The 19,773-nt window shown below is 42.1% G+C and overlaps 2 protein-coding genes across 9 annotated transcripts in view; one reads left to right on the top strand and one right to left on the bottom strand.

The window, feature by feature from the left end:
* Positions 1–1,139: 1,139 nt before the first annotated feature.
* Positions 1,140–7,333, top strand: LOC121525961 (putative E3 ubiquitin-protein ligase UBR7). Its single transcript, XM_041812199.1, has 11 exons — positions 1,140–1,367; positions 1,731–1,864; positions 1,959–2,019; positions 2,131–2,226; positions 2,331–2,384; positions 2,470–2,575; positions 2,683–2,825; positions 6,149–6,337; positions 6,452–6,608; positions 6,697–6,758; positions 6,965–7,333. Exons 1-11 carry the CDS (start codon positions 1,254–1,256, stop codon positions 7,046–7,048), a joined length of 1,200 nt encoding a protein of 399 aa, XP_041668133.1. The 5' UTR covers positions 1,140–1,253; the 3' UTR covers positions 7,049–7,333.
* Positions 7,334–8,120: 787 nt separating this feature from the next.
* btbd7 (BTB (POZ) domain containing 7) overlaps positions 8,121–19,773 on the bottom strand; it is a 35,571-nt gene continuing 23,918 nt past the window's right edge. For 7 of the 8 annotated variants that reach the window (XM_041812190.1, XM_041812191.1, XM_041812192.1 and 4 more), the window contains 8 exons: positions 14,850–15,058; positions 14,277–14,352; positions 13,704–13,864; positions 13,476–13,619; positions 12,310–12,499; positions 12,036–12,214; positions 11,412–11,816; positions 8,121–11,278 (listed from right to left, as the gene is read on the bottom strand). In XM_041812190.1, the coding sequence (XP_041668124.1) occupies positions 10,517–11,278; positions 11,412–11,816; positions 12,036–12,214; positions 12,310–12,499; positions 13,476–13,619; positions 13,704–13,864; positions 14,277–14,352; positions 14,850–15,058 (2,126 nt within the window). In that variant the 3' untranslated portion in view covers positions 8,121–10,516. The remainder of the gene's footprint in view (positions 11,279–11,411; positions 11,817–12,035; positions 12,215–12,309; positions 12,500–13,475; positions 13,620–13,703; positions 13,865–14,276; positions 14,353–14,849; positions 15,059–19,773) is intronic. The other variant, XM_041812197.1, reaches the window with a different exon arrangement.

The raw sequence follows: 19,773 nt of genomic DNA on the forward strand, positions 1-19,773 counted from the left end.
AGGACTGTATAACCTATGTCCATTAACCGTTAAGACACAAAAGGCCAAACCAAATGGTTATTTAATCAATAGACTAATATCACACTGTAGGGGTGATGTTCTGATCCAAGGCCGCTCGATTACAGTCATGATTACTGTCAAACCTGTTAAATCCTGAAATCCCTTAAACATATCCTGTCTGACAAAGTAAAGTAGGCTAAAAATATAAAAAAAAGCAACACATGCTGCAATCTAAAGAAAGTCAAGAACAGATGAGAAACAAAGTCATTGAAATCTATCAGTCTGGAAAGGTTACAAAGCCATTTCTGAGGTTTTGGGATTCCAGTGAACCACGATGAGCGACATTATCCACAAATGGAGAAAACTTGGAAAGGTGGTGAACTGTCCCTGGAATGGCTGGCCTACTAAAATTACTCCAAGACCGCACTGAGGTCCCAAAGAACCGCGGTAACCACATCTACAGACCTGCAGGCCCAACTTGACTCAGTTAAGGTCAGTGTTTATGATTCATCAAGAAGAAAATGGGCAAAAATAGGATCTGAGTTCCCAAAGCTAAAACCACTGCTGACCAAAAACCAACCAGTTATTAGGTTTAGGGGGCAATTACTTTTTCACAGCAGTGTACATCTCGTTCCACATCTTATCTGGATCTGATATGAAGCCAAATTTATTATCATGCAATAATTTATAGCAGTGAGTCTAATACGAGTCTGTTGAAGGAAGAAGCTAGGTCAATAAGGACAAACCCTGTCCGCCGTAATGTTCGTAATAAAGAGAGCCTGTCTTACTATAGGCGGAGTGACACACAATGTAAAAAGTCTAAGTGATGTTGCGCTAATGGAATGCCTTCTGTCCATATGCTAACTATGGTATAGGGTTAGATAAAGCTGGCTGATCTGATAAAGCAGGCAGACTGTTACTAACTATGACTGCATCTTTTTATCTAGTTTTTGCCAACAAACTACCTGACCGAAAGAAAACTCGGGTCTGTTTGCTGGTGCCCCTTTCTGCCGTTTATGTGAGTGACTCTGTTTAACTAGCCATGAATAAAACAAAATGTAAGCCAATATAAACAAGAAATAAAAAGAAAATAGGACAGGTGCTCTAAATTAATCGTTCCAACAGTGTGCTACGTCACTTCCTCCACGTGGTGCAGCCAGGTCCAAACTCCCGCCCGGAACAGTCGTTAGTCAACACTGCAGAGCATCTGTGTCCGTTTGTGTCTTTGTTTCCTCTTCGTACTCTTCAGCATAATGGCAGCAGACAAAGCCGATGCAGACACGGACGATATTTTTTCCAATGAGGAGCTGGAAAAAGCTTTGTGCGTGCTGGCTGGAAGCGACCCAGAGAACTGCTCTTATTCCCGGGTAAGACAGGCTTCCTGCAGCGCCTCCCTGCAGCCACCATTGCCTTTATCCTCCTACTTTGTTCGTGTCGCCTTTGTCCAAATACAACTGCTGTATTTTTAAATGCATATTTTATTCATTGTGACTGTGTGCGTCACTAACACGCAATGGCTTTTTAAGATACTATATCTCTCAAGGGGTTTGTACTTCTTAAGGACCACTCAAAAGTGACATTTTACTGCTGTTGCGTGGTATGACCGATTTTTTTTTGCCCTGGAACTAGAAACTTAAGCAGAATGATTAAGAAGTATTTTAAGATTCTTCTTACTGTTCTCACTTATGTGTACACTGTTGAGTGTTTACCTCTTGTGTTTATTGTTGCAGGGCTATGTGAAGAGACAGGCTGTGTTTGCCTGTTACACCTGCACTCCCAGTGCTGCAGAACCAGCAGGAGTCTGTCTGGCCTGTGCCAACAAATGCCACGATGGACATGATATCTTTGAACTGTATACCAAAAGGTAGGTTGGCTGTATTATGCACTCACTGTAAGCTGTTAAGATGTTGTTCCATATTTTGTTTCTCACAATTTTCTCATGAACATATCTGATGCAGAAATTTTCGCTGTGATTGTGGAAACAGAAAATTTGGGAATTTTCAGTGCCAACTAATACCTGTGAGTATTCATACTTTAAGACAAAATTACTCTGGATCTTTACCTCCATGTGTGTCTGCTGTTTAGTCTTTGTATTTTGATTTTTGGAATAAAAGAGTATTTCATTCATAGACCAAAGATGAAGAAAATGTAAAAAATCACTACAACCACAACTTCAATGGCTGTTACTGCACATGTGACCGGCCTTACCCAGACACAGATGATCAGGTATTCCCTCACTTTTGTCTCTTTAGCTCATGTAATTCAAATTATTTGGAAGAAATCTTCCTTCATCTGTCACTACAGAAAACAAATGTTTAATCATTTGACAGGAAAATGATGAGATGATTCAGTGTGTCGTCTGTGAAGACTGGTTTCATACACGGGTAAGCAGCAATCATCTTAAAATCCTGATTCAAATGTGTACGTCCTCCTCCTCATTTTTGCTGTCCTTTTGTTTGTTTCTAACAGCATCTGGGCTGCGCTGTAGTAGAACCTGAGGAGCTGCAAGAGATGGTGTGTGAGGCCTGTATGAACAAGGCTCCTTTCCTATGGACGTATGCAGCTCACTATGCAGGTACCTCATTACCCCAAGCTGCTTCTCAAGGGCTTGTGTTTCCCTTTGTAAACATCAAACAGACAAATACAGAGAGTAAATATTTTGTATCTGTCTGTCTCCTTTAGCTCCTCCTGTAGTCAGTATTGCTCATCCTGAGGAGGAGGTAGAGGTCGATGTCGAGGGAGGATCAGAAAAGGAAGGAGAAACTGGGTCCAGACAAAGTGAGGAGGAAGAACTGTCCACGAGTACTGAGCACACAAAGCAGGAGGTGAGAAAGAGTGAGGGGATCTACTTCTAGTTTTGTTTGTATGGAGGGTTCGTGTCAAAGTGGAAATGGATACAGAGCGAGAAAACAAACAAGAGAGCCTACAGACAGAAGATCTGCAGTCATCACACAAGGCTAGAGCAGTTGAATTATTAGACAAGTGCATGTTTTTTTAAGTACTGTGTTTTTGGGGTGAGACTCTGAGATGCTTTAATCCTCTAAAGGCTGAGCTCATCCCTGTTGCTTGTGCACCTTTTGTTAACACACTTTTCCCTTCCAGTCAACTTTCCATGAATATGCTTTGATGCGGCACTCTATCAGCCTGCCCTTTGAGCAGTGACCCTCTGTGACTTACCCTCTTTGTGGAGGATGACAGTGATTGTCTTCTGGACAGGAGTCAAGTTCTTTGTCTTCCCCATGACTGTGTATACAGAACCAGACTGAGAGAATGAATGCTCAGGAAATCTTTGCAAATTGAACTTTTCCCCAACATTCTAATATTTTGAAATAGCAGATTTTTGATTTTTGTAAGCTGTAAGCCTTAATCAAGATTTAAAACAAAGTCTTGGAATTTGTTTCACTTTGGATGAGATGGATTTAGAACTTATGGGAATTTAACTTTCTGAAATAATTCACAAGAAAAAAAACTTGTACATGATGTTCTATTATTTTAAATGCACCTGTATATTTAACTGCCATATTTGATTTGCATTTTTCCACTTGATATCACTGCAGGAATGTTAAGAAGTAGGGATGTGCAACATAATTGGTGTCGGCAGATATAAAAATTTCTGCCAATATTTACATCCAATATTTTGCCTGTGTACTTCAGCACATCGACTGTAAATTTTGTCCAATTATACAAAAAAATGAGTGGAATTTTAGGCTAAACCAACAGACCTTTGTCAGTTGAGGTCTTTTTCTATATATATAATACCTTCTTTAAACTTAAAAGTCTTTTTAAGGACTTAAGTTTGTTTCCGTGGTTATCCTTAAACCTTAAAGTGTGTCCCAAATTATTGGAATTTCTTGTCCCAAAAGCATATTTAAATATTGGGTTTAATCTGTAAATATCGGCAAAAATCCAATATCATGCTTCCCTATAGAGAAGTCATATTTGTACAGTTATGAAAACTCCTAACAAATCTTGCATTATGATACTGAACATACACAGGTAATAATGCAGGAAGCATAATATCAGCCATTTTGTTTCCATCTATACTGGTGAAACACAACAAGTTTAAATGTCAGAATAGAATCCATTTCTCTAATTGATATTTGCTAATATATTTCTCAGGGGATGTTTTGCACTTACAGTGCCGTGTAAAAGTATTTGCCCCCCTCTCTGATTCCTGAGTTTTTTGCATTTTTATCACACTTAAATGTTGTGGCTCATCAAACCATTTTTTAGATCTCACAAAGACAACCCAAGTAAATAGAAAATGCAGTGCCTGAATGATTATTTAATTTTTTAAGGGGGGAAAAATCCAAACCTATCTGGCCCTGTGTGAAAAAGTAGGCGCCCCCCCCCCCCCCCGTTAAATCATGAGTTAATTGTGATTAATCACAGATTTTGAAAGCTGAGTTCAATATCACTGGCCACACTCAGGCCTGATTACCGCCAGATTTGTTGAATCAAGAAATCACTAAAATAGAAGCTGCCAGACAATATGAAGTAGGCTACAAGATCTCAAAAAGAAACACATCATGCCACAATCCAAAGAAATTCAAGAACAAATGAGAAACAACGTGAGTGAAATTGTAAGTCTGGAAAAGGTTAAAAAGCCATTTCCAAGGCTTTGGGACTCCAGCGAACCACAGTCAGAGCCATTATCCACAAATGGAGAAAACTGGGAACAGTGGTGAATATTCACAGGACTGGTCGGCCAACCAAAATGACTCCAAGAGTGCAATGACAACTCATCCAGGAGGTCACAAAAGAATCCAGAACAACATCCAAAGAACTGCAGGCCTCACTGGCTTCAGTTAAGGTCAAAGTTCATGACTCAACCATAAGAAAGACACTGGGCAAAAATGGCATCCATGGGAGAGTTCCAAGGCCAAAACCACTGCTGACAAAAAAGAACACAAAGGCTCGTCTCACATTTGCCCAGAAACATCTTGATCTCCAAGACTTTTGGAGAAATATTCTGTTGACTGAAGAGACAAAAGTTGAACTTTTTGGAAGGTGTGCCGCCTGGTGAAAAAAATAAAACAGCATTTGATAAAAAGAACATCATACCAACAGTCAAACATGGTGGTGGCAGTGTGATGGTCTGGGACTGCTTTGCTGCTTCAGGACCTGGACCACTTACTGTGGTTGATGGAACAATGAATTCTGCGGTCTACCTGAAGGAAAATGTCCTGCCATCAGTTTGTGCCCTCAAGTGCTCTTGGATTATGCAGCAGGACAACCCAAAACATACCAGCAAGTCCACCTCTGAATGGTTTAAAATGAACAAAATTAAGTTTTTGGAGTGGCCTAGTCAGGGTCCGGACTTGAATCCAATTGAGTGGTGTGGTGTGTCCTTAAACAGGCAGTTCGTGCTGGTAAACCCTTCAATATGGCCAAGTTAAAACAATTCTGCGAAGAAGCATGGACCAAAATTCCTCCACAGTGATGCGAAAGACTCATCACCAGTTATCACAAACGCTTGATTTCAGTTATTGCTGCCAAGAGTGGCACAACCAGATATTAGGTTCAGGGGGACAATTACTTTTTCACACAGGGCCAGATAGGTTAGGATTTTTGTCCTCTCTTAAAAAAATTAAATAATCATTCAGACACTGCATTTTCTATTTACTTGGGTTGTCTTTGTAAAGTATAAAAATTTGTTTGATGATCTGAAACATTTAAGTGTGATAAAAATGCAAAAACATCAGGAATCAGAAAGGGGGCAAATACTTTTTCACAGCACTGTACATGTTAAAATCATAAACTAACTCCCCTTGCTTTCTGACTCTGGCCTATTTAATGGACTTGTTTCATTCTGGTCTGTTGGGATTTCTTACTGCCACAAGATGGAGCTAGAGTGCAATGAACAGTTAACAGCAGTCTTCTGCCCCTTGAACGTGCTTTCCCCTCCTTAGGGTAATTAGAGGAGAAATGACCCATGAGGCACTGCTTCCCCTGCTCAGTAGACGGCTTTGGCAAGGCTTCACAGGGCAGCTTACTGTAAACTGGTGATTTTCATCGCCCAATCATCTCATCATGTCAGTTGCTGCAAAACTTCCCACCCGGATGAGTCTGCAGTGCTCTTTGTTAAAATATTTTATTCTGTTTAGGTGTTATCATCACCCCATTTTCAATAATTTTTTTTCTATAGGAATCCACAAACAGGAGCTCCCCTTCCAAACGCAGCCATGAGGAGATGACCAGCAGCCCTGTTGCGACGAAGACTGGAGGCTGCAGGCTGAAGGAGCTGCAGGTCCAGGGGTTGGAGAGGACGAGACAGGGAGCAGTATTCTGGCCCTACAGTTGGCGCTCAAAACTTTGCACATGCACAAGCTGCAAGGTAGACCACGGTTACTTTCTTAGATTATATTATCTTTGATAAATGCAAAAATCTGGTAGACAGCTTTGCACATGATATAAAACTGGTATTAACTGATGTGTCTCTTGGTCACAGAGAGCCTATGTGGCTGCAGAGGTACAGTTTCTCATGGATCAGTCTGATACCATTCTGGCCTATGAGAACAGAGGCCTGGATGAGCCGTTTGGGCAGCACCCTCTGATAGCACTGACAAACTCGATGAACCGTATACAGCAGCTGGAGGTCATTTACGGTGAGCAGGGGGAGGATGTGGGCTGTTAAGTGAAATTTATAGGAGAGGTGATTGACAGAGGCTAATTAATCATGTGTCCTTCCCCCAGGTTTCAATGAGCTGACAACTTCGATCACAGCCTTTTTGGACCAGTGTGTTGCTGAAGGAAAGGTGAGAAATGGATGATAAATTACAAATATAGTCTGAGTAAATATAACAAGACCAGCCATTTGATCCTCACCCACAGGCTCTGTCGGTTTCACTTTACATGACAAACTTAAGAATTTGTCATCGAGATACATGTTTGTTGGACAATGCGGTCATGTGTGTTGTCTCCAAACCTCAAATCTGAACCATTCCTTCTTTTTCTCTATCAGACGGTCACAGTGGAAAGTGTGCATGAGTTCTTCGAGGAGCTGCGTGCCAAAAAGAGACGCAGAACTAATGCAGGATACCAGTAACAAAGTTGACACTATGCTGGGGCTTCGGAAGAATGTACAGCTCGGAAGAAGACCCTTTTTATTGATGAATTAAAAGGGTTTTTTTGCTGCAAAAAATGTGATTTTAATGCTTAAAAAGTTAGTGCATTCCCTACTGGCTTTAATTTGTTTCCAAGTGTTACTTCAAAGATGAAGGTTTGTGAGCTCTGCATGGGTTCTGTCCATTTTGTACTGATTATAGAGGGATCTAAAGCTCTGTTTTACTTGAAACATTTATGAATAAAATAACGTTTGTTTTAAAACTCACTAGCTATATACATGGAGCACGTTTAATCAGAATAAATGCCTGATCTGAATAAAATTCTTCATATGAACACTTTATACAGAATAAAATTATCCAGCTCATACAGCCCCATCACGAGGGGTGGTTTATCCCAATAGCTGATCCGCGTCCATGTAAACACTCGCTCTGATTGTCTCTCGCGGTTTGATTGCATATCTGCCCCATGTGACATGACATCCTACTGCTTCGTTTGTTTCGGGACGGACAGAAACATGACGGGAGTAAAACAAACTGATTTGCTGCCAAGAAAACCTTTTACTCACAACTTTACAATTTAAGAACAATCAAATAGTTTTGCGCGGGGAGGAGTTGAAACATCAAGCTGACTGGTTTGTTAACAACAAAGGTGTAAAATATGTATGTTGATAGCGTTGACAGTGGGATGATACTGCGCATGTCAGAGCAGTTTTATTCAGAACAAGTTTGATTCATGGGCACGCACATCTGAACTGTATCGCACCTTTTAGCGCCTATGTGAACAGAGAAGTTTAAATCTCTGATCAGAATAAATTAAATTGTATTATGAAAAAAATGCTCTTAACTGCTGCTACTGTTATAACGCCAGTGATTCATGACAATGAATTGTAAACATGTCTGTCACTTTGAGCTAACTTCAGTGTTGGAGGGTTCACTATTTGGAGGCTGCTGCTTTGTACAAGTGTTTGTTGAAGTGTAATGTCAGTTTTATGTGGATTCAAATAAAAAATAAAACATTACCACTGCACAGACAAACCAACAGAGATCAAAGTATTTCCATTATATCAAACCAGTTTATTTTGAGGATGCCCAAGTTTACCACTGTTAATGCACCTTTTGAGGCGACAGTAGAAAAATAGATTCAGTGAAACTAAATGCAACTTAATATCAATCTACAAACTGTTTTTTAATGATACCATACAAGTACAATGTACCTGTTAAATTCAACACAAGCCATCGCACATTTCAGATGGTTCAGTTTTCAAAAAGGTGCTAAATAACACTATGTACACAAAACGGGCTACATGAGATTTCAAAGAAGTTTTTGATGCAGGCTGGTAAGCTGGTAGAAAAGAGCTTGCATAGACATCAAAGTCACTTCTCCAATAAAAGCCCAGCCGCAGGCGGGGGAAGGCACTGACTTCTCTACAGCAAAGAGCAAAACAAGGGCTTTTTATTCAATGGAACATTGTCCTGGAAAATATAACAACTAACCAACATGAACATGGGGAGGAATCTGGAGTTTTGCATTTTTTCCCCATGAAGCAACCTCTATGGAAAAATGATTTTTCTGCTTGGCAGCTTCATCACAGCTAAGATGAGAGCTAGTGTCTTCAGATCCTCTACATATTCCTGCTACATCAAAGTAAAAGAGAAAAGAGGAGGGGACATCTCTATAAACATGGTACTCAACACCACCTACAACACTGAACAAACTGCCCTAATTCATAACACTTAGGACCAAAAAGATTCAGACACAATCGTTTTATACCACACATTCTTAGTGAAACCTCAAGACAAAGACAAGTACACAGTGTTGTCCACTACAGTAAAAACACAAACCTTCAACATCCACAAAAAAATGTGATAGAAACCAATAAAAATTCATAAATTCATGTGGAGCTCAATTCATTATATACAATTTCCATTGGAGATACAAGCCAGCTATCGCCAACTTTTCTTCAATTAAAGATTTCCTTTTGTTCAAAACTTATTTGTTCTTTTTTTTCCCTTCAACTTTTAAACGGCTGGCTCCTACAGTGCAATGATACTCGTGAGGTTGTGTGCCAACTGTTGGCTGAAATAGGCTTTTTGTGTGTACTCTGGAGCTACAGTTGGTGCAGTTTTGACCTAAACAGTATCAACACTGGAAGGATGTAGGCCTGATGTATACAGATGATTTTAGCATTCTAAATCCTCTACCACAGAAAAACTGCCATGAATGAGTCCATTGTGAGCAGAACATTCAAATAAGCAATCAAGAGGGGATTGCGGTATAACGACATCATACTTAATTGATTAAAAGCTAGCTAGAACTGAATATTACAAGCGCTGATTAAGGCTTTAGATTTGATTACTTGATGCTATGGATTAAACAGAAGAAGAAGGAGCTTTAGCATGCTGACTGCTGCCCTTGGTGCCAAAGACTCGCTGATATGTACAAACAGACCTGACTAAAGATGGTAGGGTACAGTACTGAGATTGTCTAAACACCTGTGAAGTTATCCTTGCACACAGACACACACGCACACCTGTTCCAGCTGATAAAACAAGGATTGCCTGGCACTTGATCAATGTGTCAGTTGCCTTGGCACCCCTATATTTTCCACTCTATCTCCATAACAAACCTGCACGGGATCATCCTGTTTCCCCTCTTTTATGTGAAAACGGCTTCTGCCTCTAAGCTAGATTCTCAAATGCTGTTGCCTGACACAATTATCAGACTGGGTAACAGGAGAATGACGAGCACTGATGACCTACTTCCCGTCAGATCCGATTCCTGCTTTGTGTGACCAAGACTTGGCCCATTACTCATCAGCAGTGCAGATACATATGAGGGAAACTAGTCAAGTTGGTTGCTTGCTATAGGCATGCTACCGAAAGAAATGGAAATATGAATTTACATACTGTTTTATCACATCTCGCCATTTTACAGTTTAGGTGACATTGTTAGCTAGTGTAAATTGAGATTCCTGTCCTGTCATGTCCCCATTCTATGCTGAGAACAATGAAGAGACAACAGAACCTGTGAATGAAATCTTTAATAACTGAGCTACATTTAGTGTTGTGACCTCGGCATGCAAGATTCACACAGCATGGGGTGAACGCCACTCTTCAAAACCTAACAATCAATCCCAGAAGAGCCTGAATCATCCTCTGTAACTAGCAGGACAATGCTAGCCTGGCAGAGATCAATTACAGGCATCAACAATTAACCTACAGCTCTCACTCTTCCCTCACCCTGACTGTGTGATGGATAGCACAGTGTGATAGAGGTAGGACAAAAGGACAGAACCTATAAATAGCAACCATTGACCACCATGTTTCCCTGCTGCTCTCAAACACACATATACACAGGCACACATTTAGTGCTTTGCAGTCCACTGTAATGGACAGCCACTCGTCATGCTTTCCCTTTTCTTAACTCAACCCCTGGTCCTCAGCCGGGGTTAAAGTGCAGATTTTTTATAAGGGTAGTCAGGCTTGCTAGGTGACCGACGGTCTCTGGTGATCTCCTCACTGACACTGTTCCTGTGAGCCTGCTGCAGGCCTGATGATTCTCCAGATACAACCATGTCCTCTGGGGCATCTCTCGGCCCTGTGTGCCTCTCCTCATAGCTGTCAATGTTCCCGCTGGGAGACCGCAAGTGGCCTAAACCATGAGTTAGGTCCGTTTCATTAGATCGCCCCCTAGGGATGAGTCCCATTCGAGGCTGGGCTCCAGATGGGCTGGTGAGAACTCCATCATGCCTCTGAGAGGTCATACTGAGGACGTCCAGACGTAGTGGGTCTGCAGCAGTCCTTCCCTGTTGATGTCCCTGGGACTGAGAGTCAGACATGTACGGGGGTGGGTAAGCACTAGAGGGGGTGCAGCTGTGGCTATAGAGGTCTGGTCCAGTAAAGGAGGGCATAGGGTGAGAGGAGGTTGGGGTTGCGGGGCGACAGGAGAAGTCGTACAGGTCGGGGAACTCAGCCTGAGCCTCCAGCTTGGGTTCGGGTGCGTGTCTCTTGCAGGAGTGGCTGTGTCCAGAGCCGTGGCTGTGGCGGGCAGAGGGGCAGGGCACATGGGGCAGATGGTGGCCTGAGGGGCCCATTGGGCTGTGAGGGCTTTCCCTGTCCATCTCTGCCATGTGCTGCTCCCTCAGGGACATGACTGAGACCCCAAGAGCAATGTCAGGCATGAACTCCCTCATAACAGGCTCCATGGTCATCTGCATCAGAAAAAAGATACATGTGATGTTACTGTTACTTGCAACGAGCTTGTCATGATCCCAGCCACAAACCATGCAGCCGCTTTCGAATAAACAAAAACAAAGCACAAGGAAGTGACACACACACACTCACCGCTTGCCTGTCTGAAAGCAAAGTTCGGCCCATAGCCTGCGGGTTGGTGCAGTCTGGGGGCTGAGGCCGGGGCACAGAGGAGTAGTCTGAGCTGCCATGCTTGGAGGCTGCATGGCGCTGAATCAAGGTGCGGTTGCAAGGGTAGGAGAAGGAGCGGGTGGGGGTGGGCATGGGCACACGAGGTCGCCATGCACCCTTGAGTTGAGCGTGGCTGGGTGTGGCAGGGGGGTGGTAGGGGGGAGGTGGGGGAGGGAGGGGAGGGTGGAAGCCTGCTACTCCTTCCAGCTCTGTGAACATGCTATCCATGGCTGGGCTGCTGTTTACCCGACACCGACCCACCTGGCGCAGAGCCAGAATTGGACTCTCGTCTCCAAACCGTTCATCAGGGAAAAACTTGTATGGGTTCTGAAAAACAACACGAAACAAAACAGGAGCTGAAAAATATATGTTCATTGTGGTACTGACAAAGCAAATACCATTCTGAATTTTGTTTTGTTTTTATTTTTAAAGCCACATTTATCTGTGTCTCCTGCATAACTGAGGTCTACCGATCCCTGTTAGCATCCCAGCCTTAGTCATCTCCCACTGTAACATCTGGGGACAAACTCTCTGCTTTCTACTAACCTGCAGGAGCTCTGTGGCTCCGTCTGCCAGACCAAACTCCCTCAGCACCCGCAGCTGCAGCTCATAGCTGACAGTGGCTCCTTCACCACAGTTAAGGGCGTAAGCTCTCTGGACCTGCTCTGAGTGTCTCAGTTCCTGCAGTCTGCGAATCATTTCCTTCACCACGGGCAGCTGAGGCACTGTGCAGACAAGATGATGAGAATTCATTGACTGAAAAGTTTTACCAAATCAAATGCAGTGAGCCAACAGCTTCTTTTATCAGAAGTTATCTTACCTGGAATTTCATTTGCTACAACTGATGGAGCTGTGTTTACAGTGCTTGCCATTTGCTGGTGGCTGATCATGTGACAGCACTGAGGCACCGCGTTGTTCACCATGTAGAGTGTGTCTGGGACGTTTGACATACGCACTAACCGTAAGCGCACCAGGTCTGTTTGCTCCACCATCATTTCATCAAGCACAGACTAAGGAGGGGGAGAGGAGAGAGGGAATGTTAGATCAGAACTGCAAAATAAAACCCTCCATGCAACTCAAGGACACCAATAGGCTTTGCAAATTAGTACCACTTGATTGACACTTCATCTAATAATGATTCTCTCGGTGTGAGGATATGTTCATAAATATTCATGGCCATGAGAAGGCCTGCAACTTATTAGGAGAGGTGTGCAAATGGGCATAAATTAAATTTCAGTCAAGATGATGGAAGTAACTACTAAAAATGGTGAGTATGCCTCACATCAGCTATTGCACTTCTTAGATATGAACAAGTCCACAAATTTTCCACAAGGCTCTAAAAAGATTAGCCTGTCATTCAAATGAGCTAAATTAAACATATATTTTAGTCTAATTAACATATCATTGTATTTGTATTTCCTTCAATTTTTAGGCATTACCAATGAGATCAGCCCCTACTGCTTATACTTCAGCCAGCAAAAAAGAAGCAATTTATATATTTTAGCTCTGTATTGCTGGGGTTTCCATTTTGTTTATAACTGGGTTTGACACACTATTTTGCTGTGTGCTGATTGGTGAGAGATAGGAAATATGTATTTTCTTTTAAATCTCAGGCAAGGAAAACTACACTCTCCAAGAGCCTGAAGTGGAAAGTTGACACAAAAAACCCAGCAGATTTAATTAGGACTTGAATGATGTAAGTGTGTTTATCATGCATTGTATTTTTTAATCATGGCTGACAAGTGGATTAATGTAAAATGTGTCATGTGTAAATCATTCCTAATAAAAATAGTTTTAATATAGATTATTTTTAGGGTTTATTTAATAGCTGTTGGGATATAAAGACAAAAAATGCCCTAAAAACCATATGTTTCTGAACCAGTGGTCTCCTGAGAGCTGGATGGGAGGTTTTGAAGGGCCTGATTTGGCCCCTGGGCTGCCAGTTGATGATCTTTGCTCCATCAATCAAAAGTCCACGGGCTTTACCTTAGCCTCCTCCACGTAAGGAGAGAAGAGACGGGGACGCACGTAGATTCCAGCATTCTTCTGCCGTAACCAGGCATTAGCTTTTCCTCCCTCAGCTGTGGGCAGCATGTCAGAGGGTGGGGTGCTTATCAAACCCCTTTTAAGCTGTGGTAGAAGTTCATAATGGTAATCAATACTTAGTTTTTGAAGATCACAGCTGGGCATACACAAAGAACAAGGAGTACTGACCGCGTCAGAGAGGACGTCACTGTTTGGAGGTAAGATGTGCTCAGTTCGGATAAAGGGGAGGAGGGGAGACAGGATCTCTTTTAATTCTTCCACATCCAGGTCTCTCCTTTTCACTCCCCTCTTGTTTACGCTGTGGGCTGTGCCACTCAACAGGTTGGGCTCTGGTTAAATGAGGACAAAAACAGCCATTAGCAGACTATTAATATCATGCATATTTCCATGACAACTTATGATAGCATGATTATTCTTATAATGCAACCCTACTGGCTATTTTTCATACTTTTCCTGAGTTCTATTGAATAAATTAAAGATAAATATTTTGTTGCCTGCAGCTTGGTTTAGTCTAGCAACACTATGACTAATAATCTTGACCTTCAAGACCATTGCTTATGAGGTCAAAACACACAATGACATGGCCAATCACAATGAGGTCATTTCCTGCTGGAATGGGCAAAGTTTAACTCCGCTCTGCCATGCTTTTAGGTGTATTTAGAGGCTGTGGATACGCGGGTAATTTCCTCAGGGCCATTAGGGGGGCTGCTCAAAGGGTAATTATAGAGTGTATTATCTTACCCCTGTCTGCCATCCTCTTAATAAGCTGCTGCTCGCCCCACTTAACAACATACTTGAGGATGTCCTGCTCGCTCGCCTGCAAATGAGATCAGGGCAGAAAGAGAAAGACACATATAAAGGTTTGTGAGAAAGACATGCTTTTTCTAGAGCAAAACAAGGACAGTGTTAAGGCTAGGGTGAAAGTGTTTTCAGGATGTGCAACGATAAGGCCTGATTTGTTTGTGTAGTTAAATTACAGCACAGCACCTCAACCATGTGCAGCATCGCCTGAGTACCCTGGCGATACAGATGACAGCTCAGCTTTGATTAGGTAGTTGGTTTGAAGGCATGTCACTTTAGGGAATGATGTTACTCAACCCTGGAGACCCTGAGTGTTGCTGGTGTGTATGCGTGAAGTGGGGGATTCAGTCAACGGTGTGCTAATGCATCTGTGTATATGTGCCAACTGCATTTTCACCAAGAAATCTCTGTGAGAAAGTCAGGCAGTCATTACTGAAACTTCAACTGGTAAATGGATTTTTTCAGAGTCAGATGTCATTCCTGGTGACAACAGATTGACGAGTGATTCCTCACCTGCAGATAGTCAGACTGGATTGCGCTGAGGAGGTGCTCCTTGCTGAGCTCGTAGAGAACATTTGAGGTGACAACCTGACTGAACTCCTCGCAGAGGAAGTGCATGGCCTGCCTATGGACCCACTTGGAGCCGTACGGTTGGGAGCTCCACTTCAGGATGGGGACGAGTGAGTCCAGAGACAAACTTTCCACAATTATGTCCTCACAACCTGTGGGAATGAGATGTCTAATTTACTCTTTAAAGTCCTTTTATGGGCACAAATGTTTCTTGCTCCAAAACAAGCACAGATTTTCAAGTAAGCAGTAAAATTCTTTACAAAAGCTAAAGGAAATATTATTGAAATGAACTAAACTGAGTGAACATGAGAGGTAACCGTCGACTCTGCCAGACCATCAGTGGTTTTGACTCGTATTCACTGACCCAGGGAGTCTACCTCTCGTAGCCCCCACATCCTCCTCGCTGCATTTCTTAAATCAGAGCACATACCAGAACAGCAGGCAGTGGTTTAACTCTGTAACACACCAACCCACAGAAATGCCTTTGATACCTTGATGTGTTTCAGTCTCAAGCTGCCTCCTCTTAACCGTGATGTGTAAACACAGCAGCCAGAGGAAATGTGCTGCTGGTGCATAAGCACACACACATTTTCCAAATGTGTACACACTTGAGAGCACAATTCATAAATACATTGAAAAAATTTTTGGAGGGCTTGGGAATGGATGTTCATGCTGCTTTCATTATCTTTTTCAGAAATTTGAAGTTTTGAAAACTCAGCAGACTCTAGCCCTTAAAGTCCCTTGAAAGTAATTTAAAAAATCTGTATTTTAGGTTTGTTGTATGACAGGCTACTGTGTTATGAACAACCAGGCAAAATTTCAGTCATGAAAAACATCTCTTAGTCAATACAATTAAGCTTTAAAATCATGAAAAGTGAGACAATAACATGTGCTCCAGGATGGTCTGGGTGTGCCAGTTAAATGAGCTGAAGCCACGCCCACGCACAAAAAATATGATGCCCTCAAATTCAAAAGAAAATGCTTCTTATCAGAGCTCAGCTGCCTGGCTCTGTGCCAGAGCAGACACTGAAGTTAAGGATTTATTTACCATTTTCTGGTAGAAATGTTGTGATGCCTTTAATGGCAAGAGGCCACCATGGCTGATAGATGTGGGAAATTTACCTCACATGAAGAAAAAAGCATGTAGCTGGCTGGAGGGATGCATAGATGACGATACCAGTCTCAGGTAGTGGTACTGATACCAAGTCTAAGTACTTATACTCATGATACTGTACTCGGTATCATGATGTTAGCCTCTCATTATGAGGTTATGTAGTTAAATTTGGAGCCTTGTCCACAATTTGATGTTATCTAACCAAAATGAGGATGAAAAAATTAGAAAAGAATGAGAACCATGTACTGATAAATTTCCAGAACACTGATAAACATATCATGAACTTTCAAAGTAGTTTTAAGAACAGTTATGGTTCTATAAAGTACTCATATTTGTACTCTGTGTTGGTTGAGTACTAAAATGTAAGTACTTGTACTCATACTTGGTCTGGGAAAATGTGGTATTGGTGCATCCCTAGCTGTCTATCAACATTCAGTGAAGGTAACAACTAGACTGTATTGTGATGAACTATTTGGTGACTTTTTGTCATTGTAGCATTACGGGGGCTGGATGAGTCCCCATCAAGACCATGAGCTCCTATATTTACCCTGCTCAAAAAAAACCAGGCCAGGAAAGAGGTGAACTACTTTCTTATAATGTAAATTTCAAAATTCAATCACGCACAGATCTCAGTGTTTTCACATGTTTACAGCATTCTTATTCCAACATTTCTATTGTGTTATGACACAAAGTTTGGATTTCATTTTACAGGGACTTGAAAAGCACACACGCTTAATCTAAGATCTATCCATTGAGTAGAATTAAACCCTCTAATATTCACCCAAACTAACATTTAACTGGCTGGATCAAGCTATCTACCCCAAAGCCAACCACGTTAATGCAGCCTTGGCTCCTATCTTTATCTTCTCTCTAATCAATAACATTTAATACAAAACGGACATTCATGGAGATAAAGCCAGACTGACTGACGTCCAGTGAGAGTAGCTCTAAACTGAAACACAAGCCTGCTAACTTCCTCATTCCAGGACGTCCTGTCCATCAGCTCCTAAGCAGGGCCAGTAGCAACACTCCTCTGGGAGAGTCTTATCTTAAAACTCAAGATCTAAGCTTCCTCTCCACCCCTAAACCACAGCTTTGAGTGTCCTCTTTGGGACACTGGATGCCAGACTTAAGAGGGATGGCTTTTGAATCTGCAGCTTCAAATTCATCCAACTCACTCACTCTGAAGAAGAAGATATGCACACATTTAGAGTCGATGCATGAACACTTATATACATATCTTTCTCACAGTTGTGATGCACTTTCTCTTCAAGGAATCTTAAACTGCAAGAAGCAGAAATGAGAGACAGACACCTACAGCATTTTGAATCAAGGGCGGGAATCCTGCATGGTTAAGAAGACAGCTGAAGTTGAAATACTGACCCAGGCACTTTGCCTTTTTTTATCTGACAAAAACAGACTGAATGAGGGAATGGATTCCTAGCATGTGTGGGACCGGCTTACACCAAGGGTCCCTGCACTGCCTATCTTCTTAGAAAGTGCTTTGGCTCCCATCACCTCTGCATCTTTGCCCTCTCTTTAAAAGCAGACGTAGAGGCATGCATGCACAAAGGCAGACAAGTCCCCACTTGGGACCAGTGGCACAGGGAGGCAAACAGCTCTGCTCTGTGTTAGCCCATTAGAATTCACAGCGACAGCCAGGCTTTTTAAACGCGGCACTTTTATTATGAGCTAGAGATTAGAATCAGCATTATATCTAATACTAACCCCCCTCCCCTTCTCTCCACGGGTGGTACATCACATTTACTGAAGCTTAGCCGACTGACAAGAATATCAACACAGCAGTGGGAGCAGCCACCGCCAGCTCTACGTTAAGACCAACTTTGCACGGCATATGCATTTTGTCCTGCTGTTATTATTTGGATCCCAGTTGTTTATGAAGCACGCAGTATCCAGAACCACTTAAAACATCAACTGCACTCGATAACTTGTAAACAAGGCAGTGGATAAATTATGTCCAATGATCACTCAAGGACCTCAGTCAACACACTGCAAACACAAACTTTAGCACTGGTCAGTCAGCCAGCATGGAGGGAGAGGAGGTAGTACAGAGCACACACTAAAACCACACCAGCTGGCTATCATCTCTGCGGTGCACTTGAAAAATTAATAAGGCTTTTAATATTGGCTGCTATTTGAGAGAGATGGAGTCATAAAGGGATACACATCTTGAGATTTGAGGAGACGGAATGACAAGAGAGCTCAAATCCTCCACAAAAGCCTCTATGGACAAAACTTTTAGAGCACAAGGGAGGGGGGCAGCATGACAGATGAGGGGGTGATCTCCTATGAAACCCCTTAACATAAGCCCCTTAGCTGCCTCCTGAAGAGACATGGCAGATACTGAAATCTCCTCTGATTCAAATTTCTAAGTTCATAATCAAACTATGCTGAATGATTTGGCACGTTTGAGAGAGGGGAATTTTTCATTTGTTTATAGATCACCAACAGACGCTAACATAAAGCTGCAAAATAGAAACTTAGATAAAATTACATCAGACCAATCTTAACCATCCTGCCACATTCCACAATGAGGTTTCATGGGAACTGATTAGAGCTGTGCAGCACAGTGGGAGAGGGAGGAGAGGGGATAAAAATACCCTCCAGTGGGGGCTTGTCGAGTGGGGGGGGGGGGGGGGGGGATGACACTATTTGCCTGCTCGTCGGCTTAAGCTGCCAGAGTGACCCTGAGAGTGACACTAGAGTCGGAGGGTGAGAGGTGGTGTCTACCAGCTGTGTGTGGTGGTAGTGTATGCTGCTATTCAGATCACTGCATGTCTAAATACTGCGATTGATTCTTTGGCCATAGGTCAATATGGTTTGAACACATTGGGGTACACTTTGTTTACATTTCCATCTTAAATATTAACGGCCTTATATAGTGCAGTAATGTGCAAAAATAAAAAAAATTCCTGCACAGTAATATATGCACAAAATTCGAAGAGAGCAAGAAGACATATTTATTTTATACAGGATCCCCTTTATATGTTAGAAGGTGTATTTCTTATGTAATTCCTTTTTTTTGTCAATTTTCTGCCCTTTATCTTTTATGCACAGTATCTACCTTTAGTAGTTAACTAGAACTTTTCCTGTTGATAAAGACTGTAGTAAGGGCTGGCTCGGGCCTAGACCAGCCTCTTCTGCTGCTATAGGCTTAGACTGCCAGTAGGTCCAGGCACACTGAGCTTCTCTCTCCATCTATAAATGCATTCATACCATATTATTGCATACAATGCCTATTAAAAGCATTCATCCCCTTGGATTTTTTACCATATAAAACAACAAAAGGGTAATAAGAATGTCCTTTAGGGTTTTTCTTTATTTTGCTGCATTTATTTTACCCTCTACCTTTACTAGCATGGCTGGCCACCGAGAAGCATCTCCACAGCTTGATGCTGCCACCACTGTGCTTCAATGTGGAGATTTTTTGTATCCATTCCCTGACTTATACTTTTTAATAACCTTTCTGAGTTGCTTGGAGTGGTCTTTTGTTTACATGATGTAATGGTAGCCAGGAATACCAATTAACCAGGGCTTGGACCTTCCAGACACAAGTGTCTTTGTACTACAATCACTTGAGATGCTTTCACTGCACTCAGGTAAGTTTTTTACCATTTCACTAATTGTGAGACTACAAGCACCAGCCTAGTTTAGTCAATGAAAACTGTTTGTGAAAAATATTTAGTGTAGTTTTAGTCAGCAGAAAGTTAGTGATTACATTTTTAACCTTAC

Source organism: Cheilinus undulatus, linkage group 18 (assembly GCF_018320785.1).
Source record: "Cheilinus undulatus linkage group 18, ASM1832078v1, whole genome shotgun sequence".
Classification (NCBI taxonomy): domain Eukaryota; kingdom Metazoa; phylum Chordata; class Actinopteri; order Labriformes; family Labridae; genus Cheilinus; species Cheilinus undulatus.